The sequence below is a fragment of the Cavia porcellus genome, unplaced genomic scaffold, assembly GCF_034190915.1.
Source record: "Cavia porcellus strain 051 isolate PalLab524CR breed Dunkin Hartley unplaced genomic scaffold, mCavPor4.1 scaffold_10, whole genome shotgun sequence".
Classification (NCBI taxonomy): Eukaryota; Metazoa; Chordata; class Mammalia; order Rodentia; family Caviidae; genus Cavia; species Cavia porcellus.
The window spans coordinates 73386597-73414470 of record NW_026947493.1 but is presented as its reverse complement, the minus strand read 5'-3'; the positions used below and the strand labels follow the sequence as shown (position 1 = coordinate 73414470).

At 40.1% G+C, this 27874-nt stretch overlaps 1 protein-coding gene across 2 annotated transcripts; it reads left to right on the top strand.

Moving 5' to 3' along the window:
• Positions 1-3887: 3887 nt before the first annotated feature.
• Positions 3888-27874, top strand: Ywhaz (tyrosine 3-monooxygenase/tryptophan 5-monooxygenase activation protein zeta). Of its 2 annotated transcripts, none has more exons than XM_063257629.1 (6): positions 3888-4059; positions 6311-6615; positions 21981-22104; positions 22602-22765; positions 22844-22939; positions 25850-27874. In XM_063257629.1, exons 2-6 carry the CDS (start codon positions 6322-6324, stop codon positions 25907-25909), a joined length of 738 nt encoding a protein of 245 aa, XP_063113699.1. In that variant the 5' UTR covers positions 3888-4059; positions 6311-6321; the 3' UTR covers positions 25910-27874. The 2 variants fall into 2 exon arrangements, with proteins under 2 accessions (XP_063113699.1, XP_063113700.1); XM_063257630.1 differs by lacking the exon at positions 3888-4059 and adding an exon at positions 4208-4349.

The following is a 27874-nucleotide window of genomic DNA, read 5'->3' as shown; positions in this document are numbered from 1 at the left end:
TCAACCAAACAGGGACACACATACGGTGAAAAGGTCAGGAAACCAAAAATCAAAGAAGTTTAAAATGCTATTGGAGGCAGGAAAGCAAAACTGACCATGGTGATAATCAAATTAGGCATCGGTATGATGAATATTATCTCTTATTTTAGGGCAATTTCATTACCTTTCCATGAATAGTTTTAATCACAGCTTGGCTTTCTCAAAACAAAGTCACCTTTATTAGCTGGCCCTTCACCGTGCTGCACTGTAATTCACGGAGCATCTGTCTCTGTTCCTAGACTGTGAATACCTTCAAGGAACAGGCATGAATTTCCTGTTACAATTTGGATCTGAAATTTTCAAGACCTACACACTAAAGGCTTGGTCCTTAGACTACGGCACAAATGGGAGATGACAGAACCTTTAAGAGGTGGGTGAAGTGGGAAGAAGTTAGAACTTTGGTGGATGTGCCCTTGAAGAGGCTATTGTTGGGTATTTTGTCACAGTAAAAGAAAAGCTGATGAACACACTCATCTTTATCTGAAATTACTATCACATCCTCTGGCCAGTGAGGTACGTATTCCCAAATACTTGAAATAAGAGGGCATAGTCAACCTGGCTTTCTTGTTTTTGTTTTATGAATCAGAATGGAAAAGTTAATTTGATCAAAATATCATAGACCATAGAGCTTAAGTCTGGGATAGACAGTTAACAGATACGGAATTAAAACTTAAAAAAAAGAAAAAGAAAAACCAGGCTTAGACAATAGGAATGAGAATGATATCAAGTAAGTTGTAGTTAAGTACAGAGGCTATTAGAGCCAGTTACAACTACGTGAGGAAATGTTCCTTGTCTAAGGCTATTCTAGAGTCAACAGGTCAGGATACTTATACTTAACTGCAGTGTATTACAAGAATACCTTCTCTTTCTCTCACTTGTCTTTTTTCCCCCTTTTAGTTTTCCATTTTCATTTTTAAAAATCTTTATCGTGCTGTGGATTTGCTAATGACAGCAATATTATAGCACTATCTGATATAAAAAACAAACCTCAAATTTCTTGTCTTAAAAATAGAAGTTACCCTTCAGTAAACTCCAATATGATCAAAGCAGGTCCTTCAGGTTTTTAAGGACACAGGGTCTCTTGTGGGGAGCACATCACTTTGGTCATGTCCCACTAGCTAAACTCAGTCGCAGGGCCACTAACTGCAAAGGAACTTGTGCAACGGCATCCAGCTGTGGCAATGATAGGGCAGAAACAGCTTCGCTGAACACTTAGCTGCCTCTGACACCAGCTCCCGGTCATTCCAGCAACTGATAACCAAGTCACCACAGCACCACACCACTCACCTTATTTTTATCACTTAATGACAGCCTGATGGGATTAGGAATTAGTATATTCAGTTTCATAAGCTCAGGTCACATCCTTCACAAGATAAACAAAGGTTAGGTCCACTTCTGCCTGCAAAGCTGTCTGTGCTATGCCAAATTATCCACTAAAATGCTGAGATTATAGTCTGCATTTTGATTACACCTAAAAATCACACCATGACATCATCATCGAGTTCATTATTTGAGATGGTTTTCTAATCGGAGAGATGGATTTATGCTACTTCTCCTGAATTCTTTCCCACTTTTAATATGTAGCATATCCCTGAAAAGGACAGTACAACTGGTCTCCTTAGTACTAAGGAATGACATGAACATACATTTCAAGTGTTCTCCAACCTGTACACTGTTAAAAGACGTTTCAGAAAGTTTCATTTTTTCTCTACCTTTTGAATTGTGGAGATACCAACAAGATATATCCATTTAGAAATAATAGCTAAGGACTGTGCAAGGAATGTTAAACACATGTGCATATGCGATCCTGTGTCAGCTAATGAGCTACACATTTTTATTACTACTGTTTTATTGCTGTGGATACTGAGGCACAGAGTTTAAACATTTGATTGACTCAGTCACGAGTTGAGCAATGAAGAAAACAGGTCAGCCTAAGTGAAAGTCTCTGATAATTTCCCCAAGGTTCAAGTCCATAGGTTTTATTTATTGTTTTGTTTTCGCCAAAGACTCATCTTCAAAACACCCTGAGGGTTTCCAAGATACCCTATTGCTTCCCTGTGGCCTCCTTACACCTCCTGTGAAAATGATGTTTGTGAACCCTAAGGGCGCCAATTTCACTAAAAAACACTGGGTGCATAAAGTGTGAGGTAAAAACTTATGTTTCCCTAAATAAACCTGTAATTTATTTATGCAGAGAAATCCCTTAACTTTCTCTAAGTCAAAAAGCATTTCTAGATCTGTATTTCAAACACTAAATATCCATTTCCAGTGTTTAAAATATCGACCGTAGTACGTTCTCTCAAATTTCTAGTACCTACCATGAAATTGTAAAGAGCTTATTTTAAAAAGCTTTTAAAGAACTTATTTTAAAAAGCTTAAAATATTTGTCATTTTCAATGAGTTACTCCCTGAGAGAATTTGAGAAGCAAAGCAAGTTTCCAAAATATCAGAAATAAAGCCTCTGGCAAACTGATGAAAACTTGGCAAGGGCGGGGGGTAAAAACAGAAATCAAATTTGTCACCTTAACTATAGGTCTACACCACCTAGCCAGCTGTCATTGCAAATCAAAAAATAGAAATAAACAAAAATCGTCCAAATATTTTATCCACCACACAGATCGGGAAAGATGAGCACTCATTTTGTGTCTGCTGCTGAGGAACTGAATCCTCTAGAGGACTGAGGCCAAATTCCTGCCGTCCTTTGGCGGCTGCTCTGGGGAGGCTCGCAGGAGGCGCTCAGGGCGGATGTGCGGGAGCATCAAGGTGTGTAGCCATCACACCGGCAGCCCGGCTCCCAGCTCTCCGGACCCCTCCTGCCCGGGCTCAGCGGGCGAGAGCGATCCCAGCTCAGCCACTCAAAGGGGCAGGGGCAGCGGACCGCGCTGCCCGAGCTTCCTTCCGCGCCTGGGCGTAGGCCCCGCGGCTCCGCACCTGCAATTTCCGCCCTGCCCCCTCCGGCTTGCGGGGTGGGGACGCCGACGCCCTAGCCGAAAGGAGACCAGAGGGTCGGAGCTTTAGGTTTTAAATCACTGCACTATGAGGTCTCTGAGCGGCCCCCAGAGCGCCCGAGATGTTCCTCCCGCGACCCGCGCAGCACTCCGTCTTCTAACCGGAGCCCGCTCCCTCGGGAGCTGCCTCCCCGGCCAGGCGCACTACGCCGCCTGCTCGAGGACCCCGGGTCCCCGATCGTGAAGCCACAGCATCGCCCGGACACCCGCGGGCCTGACAACTTGCTCTGGCTTCTGAGCCTTAAACGGTCCAGAGCTGCCACCCCGGCAGTGCCGGGCCGCCGGCCCAGGTGAAGCCACAGGCGGGCGAGAGGCGTAGGCCCACCGCCCCGGCCCCCTCACAATGCTAGGATAGCCGCGCAGCCGGCCCCCGGCGGCCCCGGCCAGTTTCCCCCACGGAGCTCGGAGGGCGGGGCGCCGGCAGTGGGGAGGGGGATGTGCGAGGTCCCGGATGTGACTGAGCGGAGCCCCCGCGGGAGGCAGTGCCTGGCGCCGGCGCAGAAGCCGAGCAGGAGCGGAGGTGGGGGTGGGGCGGCTTCCTCCCCGCGGGCTTCGAGGAAGCGCGAGTTGGTGGTGGTGGCCGGGGAAAAAGGTGTGGGGACCCGAGGGATAGGCGAGGAGGAGGGGCAGAGGCAGAAAGGAGCACACGTCCTGCCCGGGCGCAGTCGGGAACGGGCACCCAAGTTGGGAATAGGGGCGGGCAGGCGGGCGGGGACGCGCGTTCCTCAGCTCGCTTCTAGCGCGGGCGGACTGGTGCGCGCTCTGGGGAGCGGCGGTTGCGCGGCGCCCCGAGAACTGTGGGCACCAATCAACGGTTGCCATAGCAGCGTTTGACGTCATCGTGCGTGTGGTGCCCCTGCTGCCGGGGCTGGTGATTGGAGGAAACCCCGTGTCTGCGGAGCGGCTGTAGCCTGTGAGCAGCGAGATCCAGGGACAGAGTCTCAGCCTCGCCGCCGCCGCCGCCCAGAGACCGCTGCGTCCGTCCGTCCGCCGCTACCCACCCAGGACACAGGTAAGTTCCCGGCGGACGCCAGCTCCGCCGGAGAGGGAGCCGTCGCCCCCGCGCTCCCAGCCGCGCTTGCCCTCGGCGGCGGCCCCTCCTTCGGCGGGCGCTCGCGGCCGCCCCCCGCTCAGGGCTTCCGGACCGACGCCCCGGCCCCGGTGTGAGGGGCGCCCACGCGCCGGGGCTCGGGCCTGTCGGCTCGCGCGCCGGCAGACTGGTGGGGTGGCCAAGGTCTCGGCCGCGGTCCGCCCCCGCGGCCCGCTTCCGCCCGAGGTAACGCTTCGCGGCCGGCGGCGCAGGTGAGGCCACTCTGCCCGCGCCCCCGCTCCTCTTCTCCCTCGGCGCCCCGCGCGGCTGTGGCGCAGACCCCTCCCCCACCCAAGGCGGCGGCGACCGGGATGGGGACGGAGGTGCCACCAGGTGGGGCGGGCGAGGGCCCCCCCGCGGCGCGGTCTGGGTGGGGCTGGTCGGGACCGAGGGCTCCATGGGGGCCAGGACCCGGTTTCTCAGCGGGAACGGGGCGCGGGGAGCCCGCACATCCTGCTCCGCGGGCTGGGTGTGGTCCGTCCCCTCCCCCGCTCGCTGCCCCGCTGCTGCTGTCTCCGGCCCCGCCGTGGCGGTGTTAGACCCGCGGGAGCGGCAGCTCTTGCTTCTTGCAACCCGGACGGGCGCGGGCTGCGCCTCCCTTCCGCCGTGGCGAGCCAGAATGAGCGCGGGGCAGTAGGTTGGGCTCCCTGACACTGATCCGCCATGACAAAGGAGTCGGGGACTGTGCGGAGGCACCAGCCGGGGCGGAGCCACGCAGGGGAGGTGGCTGCGGATGGCGCGCTTGGAGGTTTTGCACTTGAAAGTCACGGTCTGCGAGGTTCCGCTTCGCCCTCGCGACGCGGCGGCCGGCGAAGGGTTAATTGGGTGTGGCGAGGCTCCCGCAGTGTGCGGCGAGGCCTCCAACCCTGCCACCCCGTGAGAAACCCAGGCCACTTCCCCTTGGGTCGGAGGACTGGGGAGGGAAACCTTTGTCCTGGTTTGAAATCATTTTTCATTAGAGGCAACACTAACCAGAAAACGTTCCTGAGTTCCTAGGGGAAATTAAGTCACAGACACACGTTTTTTAGTTTACCCCTTGAAACAGTACACCTTATACAGTACGCCTTGCTGATTTCTTGTTTCCGTGGTCCGGACTCCTTAATTTGGTTGGGGAAAGAAAACGAGATTTCCCTGGGAAAGGTAATCAATTCCCATGATAAAAGATTCTTCTGTCCACTTTGTAATTTAGTAGAATGGTTCAGACTGTATATTTTTCCTTAAAATCTTATTTTGTGGACAAATTTTATGGCTTGGTAGCATCTTTCCCTGTGGTAACGTCTTACGGAGGGGTGCCTTTGAAGAAAAAATGTAGAGGTACATTAAAGTCTGGGAACCTTAAGAGGAAAGAAAATTATGGGGGAGACACGGGAAAAGGCAACCTGAGTAACCCACAGGTTGTGACTACTGCCCAGAGAAATAAAAATGTACGTTAAACTTGACATTGAAACACTCAAAACTTCCAGTGTGACATGTTAGTTGTCACAGTCAAGGATATTCTGGGACACAAGGATATTTTGTAAGTAAATGTGCATATAACAAGACAAGGGGGTTAGGTACTGATCCTTCGTGGTTTTATATTCATATTTAAAGTCCCGATTCAGTGATCTTCCCTAGAAAGTTGTCATACCATGATCAGCTGGCAGATGTAAAGATTTAATAATAGATTTGGGATGGGGATAATACCAATTAAAGTTTAACGACAAGACTAAATATGAAAATTAAAAGATATGCATGCACCAGACCGACATTCAGAATGCTGAAAGTGTGGTAAAAATTTTAATATTGTGGGTTTTGTGGGCATTTTTGTATTGATGGGTCAGAAGCTGCTTAAATTTGGCTCATTTGGTGATACTGGAAACAAGCTAAGGTCTTGAGCAGGTAGGAGCTTGGTTTTTAAGGTAACCCTTTTGCCCAGATGTGCTTTGAAAACCTTTCAGGGATATTAGGATCTTCAAAAGAGATGAGCTAATCCAATTTTAATTAAATCTTATATTGATATGCTGGTTTTTCTTACTCTTACTATCTTTTTATGAAGCTGCATTTCCTCTTACGAAGAATCTTTCACATGCCATGAATCTTGGGGCATTTGTACGATTATTAACCCACAAGTATGATTTAGGATGTGTATTTTAATGAGAAAAAATTTCTAAGTATTCCTTTTTTCTCCCCACAGAACATCCAGGCATGGATAAAAACGAGCTGGTACAGAAGGCCAAACTGGCCGAGCAGGCTGAGCGATATGATGACATGGCAGCCTGCATGAAGTCTGTAACTGAGCAAGGCGCTGAATTATCTAACGAGGAGAGGAATCTTCTCTCCGTTGCTTATAAAAATGTTGTAGGAGCCCGTAGGTCATCTTGGAGGGTTGTCTCAAGTATTGAGCAAAAGACGGAAGGTGCTGAGAAAAAGCAGCAGATGGCTCGAGAATACAGAGAGAAAATTGAGACTGAGCTAAGGGATATCTGCAACGATGTACTGGTGAGAATCGAGCTTTACTATATAGGAGTGCTACCATGAGTGTCAGATTTTTCTTTGATTTTTCTTTTCATTTTTAAGAAAATCAAATGTTTATTTAGAAGCTTTCAGGGTGATGTTTAAAAGATTTTGAAATAATTGTAATTTATATAAAATAAATGCAATAATGATTTTTACATAGTTTTGCAAAACAGTCCATTTGGTAATCTATTTTCTAGTTGAAACAAAAAACTGGGTTATATTGCCATTCTGATTGTGGTTAGAGTATTTGTAGTACTAGAGCTGATTGCTTAAACATCCCTTTGTGAGTGTGGGAATTTTACACATCTTGTATTATGTGTGGAGTGTAACAGGAGACTCATTGTAGACACAGGGAACCTTCTCTGGATTAGCCACTGTTACGCTGATGCAATGAGTCAGCTATGTGGAAAGCTCTGGTCCCTCAGTTGCTGCTTTCTCTTGGTTTAAATGTTGAAAGTCAGCTTTGAATACTGAGAACCATGGGGAAAGGCTATGACTAACTCAAACTTGATTTTCTAGGTTCAAAAGTAGTGCCTGCTGTATTGAAACTGTATCTCTTTAAAGCTTAAAAAAATTGAACATCTTGGTTGGTTTTCAATGTCTTTCAAATAAAAAATCGAGAATATTCTAGTAGAAAACCCAACCAGTTAACATAATGTTTCAGGCAGATGAGTACTAGTTCTTTGCGGGGAGCTAGGAATTTTCGGGATAAAACCACAAGTGGGTTTACGAAATAATGGCACTTGCAGAACTTAATGTTACACCATGTCTGTCAGTATGGCAGGGCTCTGCTATGCAAAAATGGAGAGTATCCTACTTTCTAAAGACAGGCTGCAGAATCTGATCAGTATGGAAATGCAGGTGCGGTATATATGTTTTGTTCATAGAAAAACTACTGAAATGAGTGACGTGGGACATTTTCTTCAGACCATTTTCAAAGATTCTTTTTTTTATTCTCATTTAAAATGGGCTCACATTCCCAGTGTCTCTGTGGTATCTGTCTTGGGTGCAACAAAAAGTTGTAATTATTTGAATTATGACAATTTATTTCTGATAACATTGTACTTTTATTGAGTCTGACATTTTACGATTTGCTAAGGTAGTTGAGAGTATTTGAATTTTGAAAAACAAATTTATTTTTTTGAGACAGGTGTTACTGTGTAATTCAGGCTAGCCTTAAACTCCCAGTGATCCTAATGTCTCAGCCCCCCAACTGCTAGGATTACAGATGTTTATCACCACGCCCAGCTGTGGCTTTTTTTTTTTTTTTTTTTTAATCTGTTTGAGGACTGGGTCTCCATACTTAGTTCAGGCTGACCTTGAGCTCACTTTATAGCTCAGGCTGGTCTCAGACTCTCAGTGATTCTCTTGCCCCAGCTCCAATGCTGAGATTATGTGTGTGCCACCATGCCCAGTTAATTTTTTTTAATAAAATTGGGGGGGGTGGTTTTGGTTTTTTGCAAGATTAATAAGGAGGTCCATGTTTGTTCATTAGTAGTCAGGTATACCTTTTTTAGAGTAGGACCAGGTTCTAGTGAAGTCTAAATGAAATTTTCACTTTAAAAGTTTGGCTTGTAAATGATTTAGAGACTACAGAGTGGTAAGCCTGTTACCTTTCCGCAGTTCATAATATTGTGAATACTCAAGTACTGGGTAAAAGCAGGAAGGGCTTCTTTGGAGAAAGAAAAACAGAATTAGGTTGTCAATGCTGCTAATTTTCTAAAGCCTTTTTTTTCTGTCTGGGAATATTCATTGTTTATAGATCTTTTGATTCTTTGCAAGTGGACTTTCTCACCATGTTTTCCAATGAGATCATACTGACAGAAACATTTTGCATAAAATTTTTCTCCTTTCTAGTAAAATGCTACATTATGTAAACAGAGTGGATACTCTTGAAGAAAAAAAATTCTTCAACTATTGTACTTGATGAAAGTGTGTACTTTATAAATAAGTATAATACTTTCACAGAATTAATGTACCTGGTTAGTAGCATCAGTGATAAACTGGATTGCATTATTTTGATACCCGTATCATAATGACTAAGAAAATACCCTCTTTGCTGGAGTAGAAAACAAATAAACAAAAGTAGCCTAATTGCTAGAGTTCCAGTTTTTCCAAAGATGTCTTTAGTAACTCATTTTGATATGTTATCAGTTGTTCATGCTGCTTCAGAACAGATTCTTTCCTTGTAGGAAGGAGTTGGAGAGCATTACTGTTATTGTAGGGGATGCTCAGTGGAGTAGTCTTCACAGTGTGGACTTTGTTGTATCCAAAAGAGCTTGAGACTGGGGTAGGGTTTTTTTTGTTTTTTTTTTTTTTAAGTTAATTTGAAATTGAATTATTTGAATTAACACGGTCACCCTTCTTGCCAGGTGCTTAGGACAAATGGGGTCTTGGTTGGGAGAAACTCATCACTACACCTAATACTTCTGTATGAATCGAAGATGCAGTCAAAATTGGGTAATTTTTGTTTTGCCAATAATAATGAAGTGAACAAAAATGAGGGGATATATACAAGAAAGCTTTATTCAGATCAAAAGGCATATTGTTTAAAAAGAGCTCAAAATTTTGATTCAACCACAGTTTTATGTTGTGGTATCTCTGAGAAAACTGAGCTCAATAAAATTTTAGGAATAATACCCACTACACAGGATTGTTGTGAAGAGTGAGAGTCTGGGACTGCACCTAGATAACCTTATTTTGGGTTCTGTGTTCATAACAAGTGATGAGCATGCATGTAATAGTGTAGGGATCTCATGCAGAAATCCATGTGAATGAGATTTAAATGATCCAGGAAGTGTGTTTCTGGGGCAGAGTCAGTTTCACCTGTCAGACTTTCAAATGTTTCATTTAAAGTTTTGAAAGCCACTGATGCAAGGCAAGTACTGGCTTCCTGTGCTTATAAATGGCCTAGGAGAGGAAGCTGTATAAAGTCTGTCTTCATCTGACTATAGTAGTGACTCAGTTAACTTGACTGAGGTGTGTTTTATTTGCCTGGGAATTTTAAGGTGTGGTTGCTGAGCACTGATCAATCTCCTGCCCGCAGAACTGTACTACTCTAAGTAGGAACAAGAACAGATAGGAAACCAGGCAACTTTTGGGTGTTCCCTACTCTGAATTCAAGCAGTATGTTTCTTGGGCCTTTTAAACTGCTATACGAGGTTTTTAAGCTGAAAATCACTACTCACCCTTCTAGAAGAATTTTGCAGTGATACACGCTAAATTCCAAAGAACCTACATGATGAAGACACCTACAGGGCCTTCCAGGAAGGAATAGATTGAAGAGTACCTTTTTGGTAATTAATTTCAGTACTCTTAATAAGAGTACTCAGGTATTTTGTAAAGTTGGAGGACTGAGAAATATGGAGTGGAAATGATAGAAACAAAAGATGAACACAAAGGTAGGTGTTCTTTGTTTGGTGTGGAGAAAAATTACAACTGGATCAAGAGCAACAGATTAACCTCACATACTAAGCCATATTTGCAAGAGAATCAAGTCTTGCCAATGAGTGACACAGATGACCTGGAGATGCTCCGTAATGGGATGAGTTGTGAAAATAGTTACAAGTTAACTAAGAGAAAAAGAGGATTTGTGACTGAAATTAGAATGAAAAATCTGAAAAAACTCCAAGATATAGGAAGAATCTATTCATTATAAAATAATTATTTCCGATTAATTTGTCCAAGACATTCTTTTTAGCTCTAGCATACATATTTGAATTAGGAAAGTGGGGAATAAGCCATCTTGGGGTTGCAGTAGCTAACAGTTTCTACCTTTTGATTTCTTTTTTTTTTTTTTTTTTTTTTGTCTTTTTCCTTTTTATCAGTACCGGGGATCGAACTCACGACTGCCTGCTTGCAAGGCAGGCGCTTATGCCGCTGAGCTAAATCCCCAGCCCCTTACCTTTTGATTTCTTTCGTTTAAAGAGCAGTTTACCATTCAAAGAGATCTTTATTGTACCTCAAACTTCCCAGTTGGTTAATTTAACAAGTTTGAGATCATTTTTAATGGTAAACATTAATTTTAAAGTAAAACATGTATATTTACTTGCCTGTTTTTCATATGAGACTTTCCACATCTTTTTATAATCTAATTAGTTGACACTTAAGTAATTACCACCAATTGTCATGGAATAGTTTTGAAAACCAACAGACTTTTAGTAAGCGTGTAATTGTGTTTAGAAGCTGAAAGTTGTTCTTGAGGATGTCTGGAAACCCTGATAGCCTGGAGCACACAGCTCCAAATTGTGGGGATCAGTATTTTCCTAGGAATAAAAACCCTATCATAAACCAGAATTACCAGTGAAATGGAATTTGTAAATCTAGCAAATTAAGTGAAGTTTCTATGTGAGAGTTGTTAGATTCCAGAGAACATCAGAAAGGGGCAACTTTACATTAAAACTTTTTTCAGTAATTTTGCAGATGAGACTAGAAGAGATGGATACAGGTCGAAGGTCCTACTATCTGCTATAAAAGTGAAGATTAGAGACTAAAGATCATGGAAAATACTTTTTTTTTTTTTTTTTTTTTTTGGTCTTTTTCATTTTTATCGGTACCAGGGATCGAACTCACGACTGCCTGCTTGTAAGGCAGGCGCTTATGCCGCTGAGCTAAATCCCCAGCCCCGGAAAATACTTTTAAATAAAATAAACGACCCCAACTTTGGCCTCATAGATATAAGGCTGGTAAATATGTAAAAATAGTTCTGTTTAATATAGAAATTTAGAACCTATTATAGCAGAATATGTTCTCAGTGCCCTCCATCAGTTCATCAGTCATGGTTTACCATTTTTACAGAATTGGGGTTGATTTCTGGAGCATATAAGTTTTTGCTCCCAAAATAGCACATATATGCTGTAGAGTAGGTGAGGCAGAGTCAAGTAGTGCTGCTTCTGGTATCAACTAAGATAAACATATAGTCCATTGAAATTCTAATAAGGCCTTTAAAAGTTACTCTAGAATTCCTTGGATCCCTATTTCATTCTCTTTCCCATGGCTCATGCCTCGCATTGAGGACATACTGTTCAAGTTGTTAGGGGACTTGGGACTGGTGTCATTTTCATTGTGTTCAAAGTCAGAATTTGTCTTCTTGAAACTACCCATTTGTTGTTGGGTTTTTTGGTGGTTTTGTTTCGTGTGCTGGGGATTGAACTCACAACCTTGCACTTGCCAGGCAGGTGCTTATGCAGCTAAGTCCCCAGCCTCCATTTGTTGTTGGGTCGCTCACTTGCAGTTGCTACCTTTATTGTTCTTTTGCAGTTCTGTGTTTCATAGATGTCTTCCTGTAATCTGTGTAAAACACTGCTGTTCATCGTTTGCAGTTTCTGCACAGCCATATTAGCTCTAGCTTAGTCTTCTCTCTGTCCCTGCTGCAAATCTTTGCTAATTCTCATTTTTATGCTCTGAGGGTTGCAGCTTCATCATCTTGGTACAGAACTTCATTTTTCCTTGATACCTAAGTCATATTCAATTTTAGGTAACTTGCTTCATTCCTTCATTCTCCTTGAAAAATGGGGCCATTGATATTTGTACACTGAAGGAGTATGATATTTACATTTGATATTTTTAGGTGGTACAAACTTGAATCTGGCCTGGAAGAATGCCATGCTGAACCAGCATAACTCAGCCGTTTGTATTTTACTAGCTGCATTTCTATCCAAGGGTCATTCTCCAGTCCTCTTAATGCTCTGTATCGCATTTTAATTTATAGCAAGTGCCCAATGTATGTACTTTAAGAATTGCATTTATTTGGCTTGTTTGTCAAGTTGGGACATTAAAGTTTGGAGCTGGCTATCTTTTCAGCAATAGTAGCCACACATTTCTTAACAAATGGCTGGGCAGAGGTTGCCCAGAAAACAAAGACATTGAAAAGCATTCAGCCAATACTGTTAAACCCATCAATGTTCCCTACCATCGAAGACCTAAAGATACAGAGGTGTGTATGTGTGGAGGGAGTGGAAATCTTAATTTTCAAAACAGGCCTTAGGATCTGATGTTCTCAAGGCACCCAGTAGTAATTGACATTTCTCATTAATTATAAATGCTTTTCTGAAAGAAACCTGCTTCTTGATCACAGTCCTATGAAACTGTCAACTTTTTTACATACCTCCTCCCCTTAAAATTTTACAAATAACCATTGTCCATGTTTTGGACAATGGTTATACTGGACAGTAGTTATACTGTATTCAATTCAAATTCACCTCAGAGTACATTATTTAAAAAGTGATTCTGTAGGGCTGGGGATTTAGCTCAGCGGCATAAGCACCTGCCTTGCAAGCAGGGGGTCGTGAGTTCAATCCCCAGTACTGATAAAAAGGAAAAAGACACACACACACACACACACACACACACACACAAATTATCAAATCGTTAAACTGTTTTATGGGAATAAAATTATAGGGAAGTGTTGTACAGATTTAACAGTGAAACTTTATTTAATGTTTAATTGACTATCTGTAATTTATTAGCTCTGTGCCATAAAAAACATAACATAAAAGCCCCTGCTTTTAATTATAGACAGCATAGAAAAGAAAAAAAACCACAAATAATAGAAATTGATGGGGTGTCCTGGGTATTATGGTAGAACTTGGAAAAACTGCTCTTTAGCCTTCTTTTAAAAGCATCCGATAGTCTCCTTAGAGAATTTATACATACTTTGCATGTGCAGCTTTCAATTTGCAGTGTTTTAAACAAAACTTTGTGATAGAAATAATGAGAAACAGCCAGATTTGCCCAAGCTGTGGCATTGCTGGCCTCCTGGGCCCCACTGAGTGAAGAGGAAGAATGTTGACCGTGCCACTTACTGTTCGCTCAGTTCTTTTTGGTACTTCTTGCCATTTTGCTTATTTTTAAGGGTTACATTTTAGGTTTGTTTGTACCTATTTGAACAGGCAATTCCCTGAACTTGGCAGTTTTTAGTTCCACTCATCCACCCGGTTGGTTTTTCAAAAAAAAAAAAACACTGCATTTCTAGCAGCTCTAAGTTTTGCACAGATACCTTAATTTTGAGCAGAAATACTAACATTTTGGGGGTAGCATTAATAACTATTAATGGGATAGTATACTTCCGTTGTATGAGATTTCTTACTGATTTTAAGTATTTACATGGTAAGATTTTGCCTCTTCATTGTTGGAAAATGAATTCGATTACACAATTAGTGGAAATCCTCTTATCCTTCTGTCTTCTGTCATTGAAGTTAACCAGCTAGGTGTCTCTGTGATCTTCAAGATAGCGCACTTAAAATTCCACTCTGGTCAGTCAGACATTTCTTAGAAAGTTGTCTTTAAAGTCAAAATGCATGCAAACATTTGCTAATTCTTGGCACCACCTGATGTCATTACATTTTGATGGAGTATTTTTCTAATCCATTGGTTGGAAGCAGCTGAGGAATATCCAAGTAAGAGAAAAATGGAAAATTGCTCCAGCCACAAGGGGGAGTAAGAGACTAATTTTCACAGTCATAGGCTCTACTGCAAAATGTAATGGATTTGCTTTCATTTTAGAATTTTAACAGATGTAGAAATGGTACATTGTAGTTTTACAGAATAAAGTAAAATATTTTGAGGAAGGTATCTATTCATGAAAGAATGGTACAAGACCAGAAATCTGAACTCCATTGTGATTGAGAATTATAATGAAATTGTTTCCTATATTTTGGAAAAGAGGATGCTTTGTTTTTAATGAATGACATTTGTGGAACACAGTATTTTATAAGTTTATATGAAATTGAGTAAAGAATTACTGAATTAAGAGTTGAAAGAACATCTCAATGGCATTTTCATTTCATGTTTTTAACCCCATATGTAATACCACCTTATTGAAATGTTAACTATTCTAAGATATATGGTTATAGGAATAGGGATTTTTCAATAGTCAAGAAGTAACTACTACTTGAATTTTATAAAGACAAGGGCTTCTGTTTTAGACTATATCTTCAGAGTTTTATACTGATGAAAATAATGAAAATCAAGGTTGAGGGCTCTTATTCCCCGGGTTCTTGCTACCTACCATTAGCCTCAGGTTGGGAGGTGTGTACTCTGTATAAAAGGAGGCATTTCTGTACCCTGATGTCTTGTGTTCCTGTGGAACAAGCCATGGTAGTACAATCTAAGAAGAATGGGTTATGAAGGATTGGGTTTTTTTTCCTCTAACGTGTTTTGCAGCAGTCTTTGTGAAGCTAAAAATTATAACCCTTAGGAAGACACTCTTAAGGCATATAATGACAGCCTTTTCTCTACCTTTCCTAATTTGCTTAACACATGTATCATTTTCTATGCCATTTCCCTAAGGTTACTCCTCAGAATTTGTTGTTAAATGATTGGCAATATTAAATAGTCATTTGGGGCTGGGTGTAGTGGCATATACCTGTAACTCCTGGAGGCTAAAGCGGGAACATTGCTGGGAGTTTGGGGTGGCCTGAACTATATAGTGAGATACATAGTTGGTAAACTCTCACATAGCCTGTAAATCTACTTAAATTTCACAGATTATCCTCAGTGGTTTCGAGATATAGTGTAAATTTTCTTTTTGTCCCTTAATACGGGTCAGTTTTTCAGTCTTTGCCTTTCATGTCAGCTCTTCATCAAGACTGCTGGCCAGTTATTTTGTGGATTGTGCCTTTGCCAGGTTTGAACTATAAAAGTTGTGTTTTAGGCAGTAGTTTCCAGAACTGATAACTGTGTTCTTGATTAAATCGTATTGGGATGCAAATGATAATATCCATTATTTAGTAATACATTATACTCTTGAATTTAAACAGCAGTATTGAGGATTTCTGAAAACATTAGGTGTTATAAAGTATCCATTGAGTTGTTTAATGTAGACACCCTAGCCCCTCATGGTGGTACAAGCCTGTAACCCTAGCACCTGGGAAGGAGGCCAACATGGGATCATGGGCAAGTTTGTGGCTAGCCTGGGCTACATAGTGAGCTTAAGCCCAGCTTGAAGTACAAAGTGAGACCTTGTCACAAAAAAAGACACCCTACAGTTACAGTTACTTAGTCAAAAGTTAGGTACTAATTGTATTTTTGGTTAAGTGCTTTCCAAATAGGTTGTCACTTAATAAATGAGGTCATTTCTCTAGAGAGGAAAATATAACTTGTAATTTTTCTTTGAAACACATTTTTTGTTACTTTCTTGTACTTTAGTTGGCAGGCTCAAATCCTAGCACTTGGTCCCTAATGGTTTAATTTGAAGTATATAGTGGCAGGTGGCCATTTTTTAGCACTGAAGTAAACATAAACTACTTCAAATTAGGTACGTGTTCTTACTGATTTTTTTTTTTTAAGTTTATTCTAAGTTTTCTTAGTCCGTAAAGTCTCAGACTCCCTTTGACTCCCTCTTAGAAAGGCAGGATGGGAGGCATTGTGACCATGAATACTCACACTGGCTTGAACCACTGGTGGCCACCCAGCCTCGTGACATACAAATTAAGGCCCTGTCATGAGCATGGACACGTTAAACACCGTCTAAAGGATAGTTATGGGATAGGAAGTGGTTAAAGCATTTGAGACCCTTTCTTGGAACAAAATAGGAGGGAGTTTAATGCTATATAGTGAAATAAAAGAAGGATAAAGGCTGTCTTAATTGCATCTTAGAATTTCTCATCATATCTCTTACGTTAGCTATACCAGTAGCATATCTCTTGACTTCCAAGTAAGTTTATTCACTTCACAGAAGTTTCCAGTCCTCTCAAGTGGGATTGTCTTTGGTCTATTCCTCCTTTAAAGTTACTGTATACAGAGTATTCCAGGGACCCCATAAGCCTGATAGGTACTTAGCCTGCTGATCCTGTTTGTGAATCGTGTGTTTTAAGTGCCCAAACATGTTTCTTTTAAATGAGTGATTTCTGAACATGTTTTTCTCTTGAAAAAACAAAAATACTCTTTAGGAAAATACCTCTTACCTTAACATCGTATTGGCCTAGTAATTTTCTGTCATGTTTGAACTGTTCAGAAGTTTGTAAAGTGATAAACTTTTAATTACTATTTTGGAAAACTAGGCTTCATGGTGCTAAGCTAATTTCCTTTTGTACACTTAAGATTGTTCTAAGTAACATTTGTTTTGTTGAAGCTGTTCGAATTAGGCATACATTGTAAGTAAGTCAGTTAGGATTTAATGTTTCAGTGCTTAAAATGGGTATAGCGGAGGGAGCCTGTGGCACAAATGAGAGGGTGGGGATCACTTGGGCTCACAAATTAAACATGGGCATGGGTGACAGTGAAATCTCATCTCAGAATCAAAGCAGGCAAACAAAGAGTGCTGTATGTAACCCAGGTGTGGTGGCACACAGCTAATCCTAGCACTTCTGGAAGCAGAGTTAGAAACAGGAGGATTGCAAATTCTCACCCACTGGGCAGTTTAGTGGCTTTGTAAGAACCTGTCTCAATTTAAAATTGAGTGGGCTGGAGATGTAGTACAATGTAGATAGCCTTGTTCGATCCCCAGTAGTGCGCCCTGCACCCACCCCCCAAAGAGAAGTGTGTGAAAAGTTAAAGGTGCCAAGCCACAAAATTTTAGATTACACTGTGTGTATAATTTAAGTTAGGATACAGAGTGAAAAAGCTACTGTGACCTCATTCCACCTCATTTGGGATAATCTGTTAATCTTTTGTGCTTTTGGTAGTTTCCATGGCAAGCAAGCCACTGCATCCTTAAATAGGATCGTATCCTCTTACCCTTCTGTAAGTTGGTACCTACACACACACTTCGATACAGATCTGTGCTTCATTCCATGGTGGCATCTGTGTCGCATTCTATTTGTGGTATAGCGTAATGTAGTCTCTTACTGACAGAAATCAGAGGATGTGTTTTTTCTCTGTTGGACCTAAAAATTACACACTAGGCACCAGGATATAGGCAAAATAGATGAAACTGAATAGTTTGTAGGAGTTAGCTTTAAGGAGAACTGAGTTTTGTGAGGGATTTAGGGATTTAATTTCAATTTTTTCCAGCTGTATTGACAAGTTTATATATTTTATCTATAAACATAGCACAGGGGCTGTTAGCTCAGCGGCATAAGCGCCTGCCTTGCAAGCAGGCAGTTGTGAGTTCGATCCCCGGTACCAATAAAAAGGAAAAAGACAAAAAAAAAAAAAAACCAACATAGCACAGATTAGTAATCTTGTGTGTGATTAGTAATTTTGTGTGTGATTTATTTATTTTTGTGCTGGGAGTTGAACTTGCTCTCGTGCTTGTGAGTGAGGCACTGTGCTGCTGAGCTGTGTCCCTGGCACCGTACAGGTTACTTTAAAAGAACAGCTTTGAAAAGTGGTACGCAGAGCCTAATATGGTGGCACAAACCTGTAATTCCAGCACTTGGGAGGCTGAGGCGGGAGGATCACTTGAACTGCATAGTGAAACCCTGTCTCAAAAAGACCAAAAAAAAAAAAAGAAAAAAAAAATGCAGGCCCCTGAGAAATCTTTCGAGCGGCTCCCTGAAGTCGCAGTTTTCATGACAATATTAATTATTATTGACCTATTATGTTCTGACTTTAGTCATGATATAGCAGTGAAAATTGCTACTTCTATAGCACTAATCAAGGCAGTGGTTCAAATAGTACCTAGTAAACATCATATCCTTCACCTGTGCACTCACAGTTGAGAACATGTTCTAGTGTCCTTGGAACTGTAAAATTGTAACAGTCCTTACATCTTTTTTTGTGAGGCAAAATGGAACACAGTTTTCCCTCTGCCCATAGGGATTTGGTTCCCTGGACCTTTCCTCCGTGGCCACTGATGCTCAAATCCCATAGATAAATGATAGTACTATTTGCATGTAATCTTCATATTTTCTCATATACTTTTAGATAATTAGTAAATGCTTACAATTCCTAATAAAATGTAAATGCTGTTATAAGTAGTTATGCTGTATTGTTGGAGAATCATAAGGTGTGTATGTGTGTTACACAGACAGTTTATTTTTTCAAGTATTTTAGTCATGGGTGGAATGAATAGTTATGAAACACATGGATATGTAAGTCTACCTTTGCAATGGAGGTCTCCATGAAGAATGCCGTGATTTTTTTGAATAGCGCACTGAACTAATTGCTTGTTTTAAAAGTGATGCATTTCACAGGTTTATTCAGGTGGCACCTGCACTAATACCTAGTGACATTTCTGTGTTCCTGTGTAACATGGCTTGCTTAAACTTACAGGCGGACTGATGCTTTACCTGTGTACCCAGTGAGCTGGCTCATGGTGGCCGTGGGCAGGCACAGAACTTGAGCCTTTGTAAAGCCTTTTTTAATGGCTGTGCTCTGCTGAGTTTATAAACGGTGAAGCTCAACAGCTTCCTTCTGCACCTATCTCTGGTAAACCTGGATAGAACAGGCTTCCTAGGTCCCTAGTGTTTTTAATAATACTTTGTAGCGTCTTCGCAGGACCAAGGCTACCTCAGGCCCGGTGGCCAACTCTGAAGTGGTGGCTTTTGTTTATAGAGTGTTCTTTTCATTGGAAAGAACTGTAGCCAATACAGATTTACTCACACAGGTATTTGGCATGTCTTAAAAATTAATGACATAAGGAAGATAAATGGTTGGTATGAGCATAAAAGAGATCTTGAACAAATATGAAGCATTTGTTATTAGTTTCTGATTTTTCTTAGAAAGTACCTGTTCAGAGAGAAATCAGTACTATGGTTGAGCTCAAAATAAAATAGTATTTATTTTAAATGAGAAAATTAGTGCTATAGGAAAGGAGTCTCAGAAGTAAGGCAGTTTCTGAGTGAGCTGAACTGGTTGTGGTGTTTTAAAAGTTACTGTAGTGTACCCATTTCCTTATGGTAATTTGATTAACTTAAACAGTACTTAAAGTACGGTGGTTCAGATTTTTTTTCCTTCCCTAAAGCTTACGCTTCTTTCTTGCGTGTCAGGCTGTATTATTCGAAGTGCTTTCTAAACTGTCTGCTGGTAGCCCTCTCTCTCACGAGCACCCTGCAGCCGTTGCACACATTGCAGAGTGGCTTGGCTTTTAGTCAGTAAACAGCCTAGACCTCATTTTATAGTTGAAGTTGTGGCCCTTGACATGCTGAACTGAACATAATACCATACCCACCATTCTTTTCCTTTTAAATTTGGGTTCTCGATCTTTCATAATACTGTTGTAGTGAACAAACTTTTACAATTTCTGGTTTCACAGGATATTAGGAAATGCATTTTGAAACTGGCTATCATTCCTTTTCTGTTTTTTACTTTGCTCAGCTCCATCTTTTCCCATTTTGCTATACTGGTGCTTTTTGATAACGTGTTGCTTCCTTTTGTTCCTTTTAATCTTGGTGTTTACATTTGCTTTTCTCCTGGCTTCTGAATCTGGATAATTAGCTTTCATTACTCTTTGATCCATTTGACAAGATATAACACTTTGTCTCTTTTGTTGTAAATTAACTTGGTGAACTCTATTTCCCTTGAAGAGTTGAAAAAGACTACATCTGATTTTTTAATTTGACTAAAGTGACCCTCTTATTTCTCCTTACACCTCTAAAGAGAACTCGGCTGCTTAAGCAGATGACTGATACCTATTTTGAACAGCTCATAAGTTGTCTCATTGAGCAAAATTCTTTCATCTTCCTAGGTTTAACCAATCTTCGGGAGCCATTTGTGTCCTGCCAGCGCCCATCTTCATGGCACTTGCTAGCGCTTCAGCGTTCTTACTCTTGGTAGTCTGCAGATTGTCAGTGCATTTCTAAAGAACCAGTATATTCTAGACTTGGTCACATTAGACTTAGTCTACATCCTTTTCTTAACTTGCATTCCTAGTTGTATTACGGTATCTTGGGGTTACATCATCCTCTTCTGTAGACATACCTGCCTATTCAGGCAGAAAAATGTAGCATAATATTAGTAATACTAGTCATACTGCCTAGTTGCAGGTTTGCCTTTACAAGCTAGCACTAAGTTTGAGCACATTACATTGTTGGGTTCCACTGTGTTGTGTACCCATTATGCCTGAAGGAGAATGGATTATAAGGGACAAGGCACCAAAGTGAGGGATAATCACAATTTGGGGATGGGGATACAGAACAATCAAACCACAAAAAATAATAAAAAGTGCTGGTAGTGATAATGTTTCAGTTACATAGAAAAATAGCAGGGTCCTTGTCCATTTATCAACAGCTATGTAACAAATCATTCAAAACTGTAGTTTATTCCTTTAATCTGTGGCTTGGCTGAACTATAATTCAAGTGACATTTGTGGACATAGTACCTAAAGAAGTTAAATTTTCAGGTGTATCCTTAAAATTTAACATTTTAAGTGATTCATTAAGTAATTTACATTACTTAATAGCCATATAAGTAGATATAAACTATAAGTGTTTGTCTAATTTTGGTACTGTCGTTTTTTTTCCCCTTAACTAAAAAGAAAACACTAATTTATTGAACTGTCTCTCAGATACAATTATATGCCTTAAATCAGGAGGATAATTTTTAGTATGTTAGAATTAAAGTAAGCTTAAATTTCTAATAACTTTATAATGACATTTTAGTTTTTCCTGTTTGTAATTTGCAAATGTGTCTTACCAGGTAAAAATCATTTTGATTAACTTTTAGAGGACTGCTATTTACATCCATAAATTTTATAATCCTTTCACAGTCTTGGAAAATAAAGCTTTTGTTTTGAGGTATTTTATCTATTCTAAATGTGTTATTATAAATGAAGTTCATTTTGTTCAGCTTCATTTTGTTGTGCTTGCTACACCTAATTCCTGCAGCATGAATTAGTTACATTATTGTTTTCTGCTGTAGTCATTCTCTAGAGTCCCAGAAGGTTCATCTTGTAGCTTCTTTCCTTTTCTTTTCTTTTTTCTGTACCAGGGATTGAACTCACAGCCTTGTGCCTGAGAAGCACTGTGCCACTGAGCTTTATTGCTGGCCTGTAGTTTCTTTCAGGTCATAATTACAGTACCTATATAGAAAATTTGCCTGCTATTTGGTAAATGTTCTTACTGTGAACTGTCTTGCTTAGTGTTCCAAAACCAGCATGTGAACAAACATGGGGACCTATATTCACTTGTGTCACCCTTAAACAACTGAATACTCGTTTCAATTTTCTTTAAACTACTGCTGCCCCAAAACATGCCACTGACTTTTTGATTTTTCGAGACAGAGTCTCACTATGCAATTCAGGCTGGGCTCAAACTTGCAATGATCCTGTTTCCTCAGCCTCCCTCAGTCGGGATTGCAGGTGTGCACCACCGTGCCATGGTCAGCATTCCGCTAACTTACACTACAATGCATGAGTGTTGCTTTTTCAATGATGTTATTGGCAATGACTGACTAGTATGTGCTTAGGAAATGTAGTTACTTTTGTAAATGTTTTATGCTTATTACATCTTTGTTTTCTTCCTAAGTCTCTTTTGGAAAAGTTCTTGATCCCCAATGCTTCACAAGCAGAGAGCAAAGTCTTTTATTTGAAAATGAAGGGAGACTACTACCGTTACTTGGCCGAAGTTGCTGCTGGAGATGATAAGAAAGGTGAGCTGCTTTTGTTCTAAACCTGTTCGCTGAAATTGTGTAAAATATCACAGTGTGAAAATTGTGTGTGTGTGTGTGTGTGTGTGTGTGTGTGTAATTGCTAAGAGCATTGAATAACAAGCAACAAGCAGTGGTGCTTTGTGTGGTCATGATACTGCCTAATGCTGGTATTCAAAAATATCTGCTTTCTAATCAGTTTTGTGTACTAGGATGTTTCCTCATGGTTTTATGAAACTAGCTATAGCATACTACTTTTAATAAGTAGTATAAGCTGCTTACTAAAAATACAACAGTAATGGGATTATGAAGTGTTTTTTCATCTGGACCATTGGCTACTGTGATGTTCCAAGACACACTGGGTTTTTTGGGTTTTGTTTCTTACTCAGGGATGTTACGGCTTACAGTTCAAAAGACACATGGGGTATTAAATAAAATTTGGTTTGAGGAATAAAGGTAAAGTGCAGATTTAGCATGTTTGGGTATGTTCTATTATCCAGGCATTGTGGATCAGTCACAACAAGCATACCAAGAAGCTTTTGAAATCAGCAAAAAGGAAATGCAACCAACGCATCCTATCAGATTGGGTCTGGCCCTTAACTTCTCCGTGTTCTATTACGAGATTCTCAACTCTCCAGAGAAAGCCTGTTCTCTGGCAAAGACAGTATGTATCTTACCTGTTACATAGAAATTCAGCAGTCTTACCCATTGAACACTGAAATGTACTTTTTTAAAATCACAGGCTTTTGATGAAGCCATTGCTGAACTTGATACATTAAGTGAAGAGTCATACAAGGACAGCACGCTAATAATGCAGTTACTGAGAGACAACTTGACAGTAAGTACTGGGCAGAGCTATTAGTGATTAATACTGCTTTACACATTGTTTTACTGCAAGGAATATTTCTGGTCTTCTAAAAATTAAACATATACCATCTGTTAAAACTATATGAAGAAAGCTATGTTACAGAAACTATAATGTGAGCATTGTATTGAACACTTTAATGTTACACATTTATTTTGAAAATTCAAATTACCAAAATTATCGTCCATCATTTTGATATTCAGTGACAAAAGCCATTTATTTTTCGTGCCTTGGATGTTTCTCTTTAGTCACAGAGCAGATTAGTGTTTAGTGTCAAAAGAAAACCAGGGGGCTGGGGGTATAGCTCAGTGGCACAAGCACCTGCCTAGCAAATGTGAGGTTGTGAGTTTAATCCCCAGTACAAAAAAAAAAAGGATAAAAACTGAGGCTGTATTTAAATTCCTTCCAAAATGGGCTTGTATATTGAGTTGCCTCTGTGTATTTATAGAGTTGTCAGGAAATTTAGAAATTTTCAGATACTCTACAGAATCTAAGCAGAAGTAATTACATGTAGCCTTATTTTAAAAAAAAAAAAACCACAAATGACTTATAGGAAGTCATGAATGCCAAAAGAACGAGAGAAGTAAATAGTGATTCCTTAATCATAAATACTTTCTAAATCAAATCTCAGTGCTCTCGAGTTTTGAGCCTTAGGTGAAAAAATTAAGCATCAGGTGGGAGTAGACATTTGGCACTGAAATATAGTGAACTTTAAGGCTTTTTCTCTTAAATGACTTAAACTTTATAGGGTTCACTTCCAAGTTTATGGTAACTTATTTCCAAATAAAAGCTAGCATTATTTTAATAAGTGCAGTTTGGGGTTGTCTATACACTTGTGAGGGTTTTGTTGTTTTGGTTTTTTTGTTTTGGTATTTTTGAGACAGGGTTTTTTTTTTTTTTTGTCTTGTCTTTTTCCTTTTTATCGGTACTGGCAATTGAACTCGCGACCACCTGCTTGCAAGGCAGGTGCTAATGCTGCTGAGCTAAATCCCCAGCCCCTGAGACAGAGTTTTGCTGTATAGTTGAGGGTGGCCTTGAATTCATGATGATCCTGTCTTAATCTTCCCACATGCTGGGATTACAGGTGTGCTCCATCACACGTGGTGAGATTTTGCTTTTATCAAGAAAATAAGTTATGGTAAAGAATGAAAGACTTGCGCCCAGGGCCTTGTGCATGCTAGGCAGGATCTCTGAGCTATATTCTGTACCCACATGAATGAATCGTTGTGTCAAATGACAGCAGCACTTGAACTTGTTAATGGAGTTTAAGAATACTTTTCCGGTTTGAAGTGATGAAATGGCATTTTAAAAGATGGAATTTGAAACTTAGTTACTATGCTCTCTTCTGTGGAGAAGGCCTCATCCATACCTACGCCTGCTGAATTTTGGTGTCAGTATAGCCTGAAGGCCACACCGAAACAGTTGAGTTTAACAAAACAAAGATTCCCCCTTCTGATTCTTACTATATTTTTTGCTAAACCTTAAGGTCAGGTCTTATTTAGGTTGATTTGATCATTTGTGTAGTTAATTTTTTTTTTTTTTTTTTTGTCTTTTTCCTTTTTATTGGTACCGGGGATCGCGCTCACGACTGCCTGCTTTCAAGGCAGGCGCTTATGCCGCTGAGCTAAATCCCCAGCCCCTGATCATTTGTGTAGTAAAGAAACTTGACCAAAACCTAAGTCTGAACATAATAGCCAGGTTATCAATACATTACCCAAGAAAGAGAACTGTCTTGCATCAAGTGTTTATGGAACTTGTATGGAACTTCTTCCTTGAAGGTTAGAACTAGAAAAACGCATTAGAGAGAGACCATTTCAATTTCTTGCACAGCCCCTTGTTTAACTGGATCACACCAGTTACAAGAGGCTGTTTGACTACTTCCAGGACCTTGAAAGCAGTCTTATTTCCAGGCCAGAGATACTGAATTAGTGAAACCTAATACATTATGTGGGAAATTTGTGTTACAGTAAGCCATCTAAATGTTTAGATCATCTTGAGTCAATCTTTTAATAAAATATCTCTGAAAATTAGAATGATTTGGGGGGGGGGGCGGTTACCAGGGATTGACTTACAACCTTGCGCTTGCCAGGCACACACTTAGGCCACTGAGCTAAATCCCTGACAAAAATTAGAATGACTAAGACTTAAAATTTAACCAGGTTTTTGAAGTGTTGTTTTTTTTTTTTTTTTAAACCTGTTAAAAGACTAAAACATTGATTTAAAAAATACTGGAGTTCATAATCCTACCATACCCAGACAGCTTTCATTTTTACCTCTTAAAATATTTTGTTGTAGCCATTTTATTCAGCATTTATTTAGAGTCATGCAAATAGATAAATATAATGTTTTTCTAAGTTAAAGATGTCAGGGAAGCTGAATTTTACATCTTAGCTCAGAAAGCAGATGCTGACCATGCATGCTTGCCTTTCTTTACGTGGGAATCAATGTGTAAGCTCTATGCAGGAAGAATAGCCTTACTAGTTCTCAGGTAAGAGCTGAATTACATAATTCTGGTTGAGTTGCATTCAACTAACCTATTCGTATCTCTGGACAGTGGTGTTCTGGTAGTTACTGAAACTTTTCTAATTTTTTTTTTTCTAGTTTGACTTCTACTTTCTATGAGTAACTAAATTTTTAAAAAATCTATTATTTGAAGACAAATGTAACATATATTCACCATGTCTGCAAGCTGATTAGAGGAACAATAAATATGAAAGTGTTTTATATCTCAAAGCTCTTCTCAATAGTGCTGTATTTCTAAGAATTTTTTCTAATTAAAATACATGGTTATATCCTGGATCCTTGGCCTACATACGGAAGTTGATAATGATGGTTGTTTTTCCAAACTCAAACATTCTGAAAACTCTTCTCTTCTTTTACTAGTTGTGGACATCGGATACCCAAGGAGATGAAGCTGAAGCAGGAGAAGGAGGGGAAAATTAACTGGCCTTCCAACTTTTGTCTGCCTCATTCTAAAATTTACACAGTAGACCATTTGTCATCCATGCTGTCCCACAAATAGTTTTTTGTTTACGGTTTATGACAGGTTTATGTTACTTCTGTTTGAATTTCTATATTTCCCATGTGGTTTTATGTTTAATATTAGGGGAGTAGAGCCAGTTAATATTTAGTGAGTTGTTATCTGTTTTCATCTTGAGATGGCCAATATGGGGAAGTGGAATTTTTATACAAGTTACAGTTGTTCTGCATAGTACTTTTGGTACATTGTGGCTTCACAAGGGCCAGTGTTAAAACTGCTTCCATGTCTAAGCAAAGAAAACTGCCTACATATTGGTTTGTCCTGGCGGGGAGTAAAAGGGATCATTGGTTCCAGGCAGAGGTGTAGTTACTGTGGGTACTTTTAAGGTTTGAGCAACTCGCGGCTGTGGTAGACACCCCACGGGTCCTCTGTGGAGCCCCGTGTTCCCAGGAGTAAGCAGTCGCAGTGTGCACATCCCTGCTGCAGCCGCAGGGTGTTCCCTTAGACAAAGTTGTCAGCCATTTACTCTGGATAAGGGCAGAAACGGTTCACATTCCATTATTTGTAAAGTTACCTGCTGTTTGCTTTCATTATTTTTGCTACACATTTTATTTGTATTTAAATGTTTTAGGCAACCTAAGAACAAATGTAAAAGTAAAGATGCAGTAAAAATGAATTGCTTGGTATTCATTATTTCATGTGTATCAAGCATAGCAGTAAACAAAAACCCATGTATTTAACTTTTTTAGGTTTTTTCTTTTTGGTTTTTTTTTGTTTGTTTGTTTTTTTGCTTTTGTGATTTTTTTTTTTTTTTTTGATACTTGCCTAACATGCATGTGCTGTAAAAATAGTTAATGGGGAAATCACTTGAGATGATGGCTAGCTTTGTTTCATGTCTTAAGGAATCTTCATGAACAATCTAAGCATAATTGTGTTAAGAACATATGTATTAAGTTCATGTAAGTGGAATAAAAGTTTTATGAAAGGACTTTTCAACTACTTTCTCTACAGCTTTTCATGTAAATTAGCCTTTTAGTTTTGAACCTTCTCTGAAGAAAATTGTATGTTCTTGGAAATTTATCTTATTCCCTCTTGGCAGCTAATGGGCTTTTTCCAAGTTTAAAGGCAAAGTTTAATGTAACAAATAGTAGTATAAACTACCATTCTCAACCATGTCCCGTATCTCCCCTTTTCCCCTTTCCCCCTAAAATAATTGGAAAAAATTATTTTATGACAGAGGGGGAGATTGGAAAAAAATTAATGTGTTCCGTTTAAAGTTTTGGTATATGGCATTTTCTAACTTAGGAAGCCACAATGTTCTTGGCCCATCATGACATTGGGTAGCATTAACTGTAAGTTTGTGCTTCCAGATTACTTTCAGTTTTTAAGAATTTCTTAATACTCTTTATAGCTTGCCTTCAATTTTGATCCTTTATTCTTTGTCAGGTGCACAAGGTGACCTTTTTTAGCCTTCTGTCTTGTCACTAACCATTCCTATTTGGTGGCCATGTGCTTGGGAAAAGGCCGCATGATCTTTCTGGCTCCACTCGATGTCTAAGATACCTGCTTCCTTTGCTTGCATCCCACAAACTCCTTCCCTCATCCTCTTCACTGCAGCACATCTCTCCTTAGCTGATGAGGTGGTGTCTGTCTCCCTGTGCACACTCCTATCCTGAATAGTCTGTTGTTGTCCGCTTTTAAAATCCTTTCTCTCTTCTCTAATGATGGGGCTAAGTTATACCCAAAGCTCACCCTAAGAATACTTCCTCAGTACTTTACAGAAAACACCAAACAAAATTGCCGTTTTAAAAGAGGTGTATTTTTTTTTCCTTTTAGAATGTAAGCTCCTCAAGAGCAGGGACAATGTTTTCTGTATGTTCTATTGTGCCTAGTACACTGTAAATGCTCAATAAATATTGATGATGGGA